The sequence below is a fragment of the Dipodomys merriami genome, unplaced genomic scaffold, assembly GCF_024711535.1.
Source record: "Dipodomys merriami isolate MVZ:Mamm:240054 unplaced genomic scaffold, mDipMer1.0.p SCAF_19, whole genome shotgun sequence".
Lineage (NCBI taxonomy): Eukaryota > Metazoa > Chordata > Mammalia > Rodentia > Heteromyidae > Dipodomys > Dipodomys merriami.
In genome coordinates this window covers 8918342-8924341 of record NW_027203270.1, presented here as the reverse complement: position 1 = coordinate 8924341, position 6000 = coordinate 8918342, and the positions used below count along the sequence as shown (strand labels likewise).

Below are 6000 nucleotides of genomic sequence, written 5' to 3'. Positions count from 1 at the left end.
TCCAACCGGGCCGCGAGGCCCCGAGATCCGGCACCAGATTCTAAGCAAGCAGCACCCTCCGCACCCGGGACTCCCGCGGGCTCCCCGGTGGGGTGGGGGCGCCCCCCGGGAACCGCACGTGCGGTGCCCCCCACTCCCCACCAACCCTCCCTCCCTCCCAACACACCCCTCGCCTGGCAGATCCTGCAGGGGGCACCAGCCGAGGGAGGTGGAGGCTTCTCCCGCCCCGAGCCGCGTCTCCTCGGCCAGCTTCCCGGGGTGTCGCCGGGCGGCGTCTGGGACGCCCCCTCCCCGCCAAGTGTCCCTCCGATCGCGGTCCCTGGGTCTCCCCCACCACCACCCTCACCACCAATCACCACCGACCACAAAGCCTCCGCAGAGACAGCTGAGCCTCACAGTGAGTTGGATGTGACCGAGCCCCGCCAGGGGCCACGTCGCCGTGGACTGTCGCCCCCACCTCGGACTCTTCCCGCCTCCCCTCCCCTCCCCCCGGCCTCGGCCATGGCCCCGGGGATGTCGGGCCGCGGCGGCGCCGCCCTGCTCTGCCTCTCGGCGCTGCTCGCCCACGGTAAGTGTCGCGGCGCAGACTCGGGGGGTGAAGATGCGGCGGGCGTCACTGGAGGGGGGCGCAGGGAGGACTAGGAGAAGAGCACCCCCTCTTACACACACACAACACACGCACACACGCATACACACTCCGGCCACGACTCCCAGACCTGCCTTACGGGCTGCAGCTCGAATGACCGCCGGCAGCCAAGTCCCCCAGCGGGGAGTCCGAGGTTCGAGCCTGCGGTGGGGACCCAGCCCGGTGCAGGAGAAGGGTGGGAAGAGAAGGATCCCAACCTAAGCATCTTGGGGGCGTGTCCGCCCACGGAAATCTTACAGGGCTCCTAGAGACCCGCTAAATGGTTTCCCCTGCTTCTCCCCACCCCGCCGGTCCCCCCCCCCCGCCCTGCAGCCCACCCGGCGGGGAAGGGGGACGGTGGTGATCCGCTGGATCGCGCCTTCCTTGGCCCCTGGCGCGCAGGCCGGTGCACAGTCGCCGCGGGCTCGCTGCCTGGCTTCCTGCGGCGATCCTCGGGTGAAGGGAAGTGGCCTGACCCGGGGCGGGCAGCGGCCAAGGCCGGCCTGCCGAAGTCCAGCAGCGAGCTGCATCTACCGGGCCGGCCCCCGCGAGCCCCGGAGGGCGGCCGGGGTGGGGGTGGACGGGGGGTGCGCTGGGCCGCAGGCGTCGGGCGGGCGGGCAGCGCGCGGAGGGAGCGGGCGGGATCCGAGCTCTGGCGGTCTGCAATCTGTTGCGTCTGCTCCCCAGGCTCGCCCCGGGGGCTCCGCGGTAACGGGGTGGGGGAAGGAGGGGCCCGTCTTGGCGCGCTTTGGCTATGGGACAGCGGGGATATGGGGGAGCGGGTGTACAGAGGGTCTCGGAACAACATCTCCCCCCTACCCCTTCTTCAAAAAGAGTGAGAGCTCAGACCAGACTCGAGGGAGCTGCAGCGGGCCTCCCGCAAGCTGGAAACGCTCCAGGCGGTGAGGGGCGCTGACCCAGCAAGCTAGCCGGGAGGGACAGCTGGGGAGGGGGAAGAGGGGAGAGGAGCAGCCCCAAGCCCCCTCCCAATGTGAAGCCCGCAGACCTGGGCTGCATTTCCCCCCACCAGCCAGAGCGAGTTGGGGAGCTTCGATGCCCCACACTGAGGGGGGCAAGCTTGGGACGGGATGGGGTGGGGGTCTCATGGAGGGGGGGACCCTGTGCTCTAGGCGTTAGTGGAGGACCTTCTGTTTGTGATGCCAGGCTTTCTCCTCACCCTGCACCCTGAGCAGGGAGCGTTTCTAAGGGTGGAAGCAAAAGAAAGCAAATGGACTCTTGAATAAGATTCATGGGGTCCAGAGGCTGGGGGGGGCGGGAGGAAGCAGACTCTCCACCCTCGGTGGATGGATTGGCTCTCCCTGGCTGGCCCATGGCTTCTGGGGAGCTGTTTTCTGTTCAGTGGCTAGCCTCAAGTCTTTATCCAGCAATGAGTTGGGCAGGGTCTCCTACAGGGGTAGGATAGGGGAGCAATGTAAAGGTTCAATAGGAGCCCGAAACCTCATCCATGTTGCCCATGTGGCAAGTAAGAAACAGAGGCAGCCAGGAAATAATCTGTCTGTCTGTCTGTCTGCTCCTGGGAACTGTGTATGTTGGCCTTGTGGCCCTGAGGAGCAAGAAGCTTGAATACCCAGCAGGAAGAGGCTTGCAAGCTCAGGCCTTGGGTCTAGGTGTGGTTTTGCATGTTGCTCTCAAGAGTTCCAGTTTCAATCCCAGGCATAGTCTCCAGGCAGCTGTCTCTAGGTCCCCATGACCCACCTCCCTAATCCCCCAGCCTGGTATTGGAGATCTTTTCCCTTTGCTTACATGCCACCACAGCCCTAGATGACCCTCCCTGGTGATCATCCTGCCTCCTATGCATTCCTGGGAGTAGCTGCTGACTTCTTTCCTGTAGGTTCCAGGCCTTTCTGTTCCCCAGTAGTCCTGGAGTGGTGGCTTTAAGGTTCTCCCTGTCCATACAAGCCAGTGCTGACAGTGCCAGTTCGCATGGGGCTCAGGGCCTGGCTGCAGGAAGAATGGAAGAGGTGAGCCAGGAGGCTCTGCTGCCAACCATTCTCCTTCCTGACTACCATGAGCTCTGACGTCTCTTCCTTTTCCATGATCAGTCTCCCCAGGTGCCACAGCAGATGCTTAAAACTATGTATCTCGCAGATGGATAAGGCTAGTAAAAACAGCTCTGTCAAATAAGTAAATAAATGTACCCTGGGCTTTCCTCTACTAGAGCTACCTGACACCCACCTCAACCATATTTCCCTTCCTTCAATCAGGAAAGGTGCCCACTCCAGGCTAACTTTTGGTTGGATTTTTCTGGGCTCGTGCTAAGACACTGAGGCCTGGACAGGCGTCTTCAGGGTTTGATGTTTGGCAGAGCAGTGAGGCCACAGAGTTCTTCCCACATAGCCAGACTGGAGGCCAGACAGCCTGGGTTTCTGCATGCCTCTGGCGCCATGGGGCAGTGTGACCTTGGGCTGCTTCCCTCCAGCTCCCCACACAGTGTGGTCTCTGGCCCACCTCCCTGCTCTTGCTTGCTGTCAGGACTCCTGGGCAGAGATCACATGTGAACTGGTTCCCGCTCCCTTGCAGGTCCCAGCTTGGCCCATGGCGTGGGCAGAGTGGTGTGTCTGGCTGGCCCCCCAATTACCACGGTTTCAGGTCCTAAGACTTCTTCCACAGAATGTCTGTGAAGGCTACTTTCTTATATCAATCTCTGCAGGAAGATCTCCCCTATTTTCATTTTAAATGGGAGTATTGGGGGTGGGTGCTGAGTAGTGATTACATCTGTTGAAGAGCTGATTATGTTTGCCCCCTTCCTCAGTAACCAGCCCTGACTCCCCATTGCCTATAGGATCAAGGATATTCAAGTCCTTACTTAGCTTTCAAAGACCAGCTCAAATAGCACTTCTTCCAGGGAGTCTCCCTAGATTCCTCTGGCTTCACACAGGCAACCCCAGCAGAAGGAAGCATACATATACACAACTCATGTGTATGCGCCATTGGCACTGCCTACTGCCATGCTATCCCTGCTCACACAGGGTGCTAGACGTGTTTACCAGGTCACCATCCTGGTACCTACACTGTTGCCTTAAGACAGGGGTTATGTCTTGCACTCATCAGTCTCCTTCTCCCATGCTCCACACACAGCAGGCTCTTAGGAAGGGGAGCTCTGGGGCAAGAGACTGAAGAGAGAGAGAGGGAATAACCAGGCAGAGAGGGCAGGAAGAGAACAAGAGGAAGGAGCAGGCCCTGGGGCAGCGCACACGGAAAGCATGGGTCTCCGGTGGGATGCCTTGACCCTGTCCCGTGTTACCCTGGGTGCAGTGTGATTTTGGATGCATGTGGTCCCCAGCCCACCCACCCAGCACTTCTCCTGCACATTGTAAGAAGCCAGACTGGGGGTTTGGGGGGAATGCAGGAGGCCTCAGGCTCTCCATTGTGAAGAGGAAGATGTATGCTGGCCCGGCTTCCATTCACTCAGACCGGGCTTCCTTGTGGCCACGCAGAGCCATATGCCACCACACAGCTTTGTTAATGTTTAAGACCAGTAGGTGGGGATGTGTTATAAACTTGGTGGCAGAAAATGAGCTTTATTGGAATTCATTCCGAGGAAGGCTGGGTGCTGGGCTGGGAGGAAGGGAAGGCATCGTGAGTGCCAGAACTGGACTTGTCTGGAAAATACAGACCTGGATGCTGAGGGTACCACCACCCATCCCCAAGGTTTGGCTCAGCTGCCGGGGTGGGATCTCACTGTCTCCCTACCTGTAACCAAGCGACCACAAACTCACTGAGTCACCCCGTGGCGTGGATGTGCAAATGGACATGTAGGGGCAGGGACTGGCCAAGGTCACTCGGCCAGTTAAAGCTGGAGTCAGAATTAGCCCCAGAGCCTAAATGGATTGGCAGTTTGCCCCAGGCTTCTCGGCAGATGCCACCACCTAGGTCATCCCCTCTGCAGCCTCTTCCAGAGAGGCATTTCTGGTCCCAAGCTAGTTTCTGGTAGCCATCGCGGATACAGCTGAGCAAGCACAGTGAAAGAAGCATGGAGGGCATCGAGGGCTCTTCCTTCTCTTGCTGCCTGGAGCTCTACAGCCCCAGTCTTCACATTCAAGCTCTAAAGCCCCAGTCTTCACATTCAAGCTCTAAAGCTCCAGTCTGCACATTCAAAGCAATCTGCAATCATAATCCTAAGGTTGCAGGATACCCGGGTCCAAACCCCAACCTCCCAGATTTACTGTATAGCCCAAGAAAGCCTCTTTCTCCATAGTCTTATTTTTCTCCTCTGCCAGTAGTGAGGAGGAGGATGTTCTCAGGGCCCCATCCAACTCTTGATTAGGGATATTAGGAAGGTTTTTTTGTTTTTTGTTTTTTTGTAATGCTGGTACCAGGGCTTGAACTCAAGGTCGGGATGTTGAACTTTAGCTTTTCCACCAAAGGCTGACCCTCTACCACTTAAGCTGCAGCTTTTTGCTACTTCACTGGAGATAAGATTATCTTGAACTTTCCTTCCTCGGGGTTGACGTTGAACTTAGATCTTCAGATCTCGGCTTCCCGAGTAGCTAGGATTACAGTACCCAGTTAAGAAGCCCTTCCTTCACCCTCCTCTTTTCCCGGCCTCCCTCCATGGAGGCCTTCGGCAGATGCTAACAAGTAGATGCAATCCGCCACCCCTCCCCTCCCCAGGGTCTTCTCCCTCCTTCCTTCCCCAGGCTCCACACAGAATTTTAATAAGAAATTAATGAACCAGTTGTGTGCATGTGTGTGTGTGTGTGTTTTAAAGAAAATAGATGTCTTCTGCTATTTTCCTCCTCTGTCTTTTATAATGCAAAGAAAAGCCTCCTTTATCCAGTCAGCTAGCTAAGCCTACTCCAACAGGGCTCAAGGACAGGGGTGTAGGCATAAAGCGGCCATGCCTGGCCACACCCAGTGTCTAGAGAACAAATAGGCTGCCCAGATCAGAGGGAGACAAGAGAGGCCAGTAAAGCGAAAGAGGGACCAGCTAGATGTGAGAATGATAGCACCCACAGACTGAGGGTCTAGCAATCACTCTATCACCTCTGCATGCCCCACACTCCCTTCCCTCTCTACCCTAGGCCTGCTGGCTAGTGGACAGACAGCCCAGCAGGATGAAGTAGAAAATGGAAGCAATTACCTAGATAATTCAATGCTTGTTGCACGAATGAATGAATGCAAAAAAATATGAATAATTCAGTGTAGAAAAAAAGTAGAAAAGATAATTGAAGAAAATCTCTCTTTTTTTGCCTAAATTATGTAGGTAATTATCTGCCTTTTGGAAGTTCTCCTCATGTATAAAATTTGGAGTTCTTCCTGTTACATTCTTACCTGTACCTTTTTTGGCCCAAAAGGGTGGACAACTGGTTTACTCTTTTCTTTGGTATGGTTTTCCCTATTCAATTCACACT

General features: G+C 56.8%; 1 protein-coding gene across 1 annotated transcript in view; it reads left to right on the top strand.

The window, feature by feature from the left end:
- The first annotated feature begins 253 nt into the window (after positions 1 to 253).
- The window catches only part of Tmem132e (transmembrane protein 132E), a 53825-nt gene continuing 48078 nt past the window's right edge, over positions 254 to 6000 (top strand). The window contains exon 1 of the mRNA XM_070026748.1: positions 254 to 568. Within this exon, the coding sequence (XP_069882849.1) occupies positions 502 to 568 (67 nt within the window). The 5' untranslated portion in view covers positions 254 to 501. The remainder of the gene's footprint in view (positions 569 to 6000) is intronic.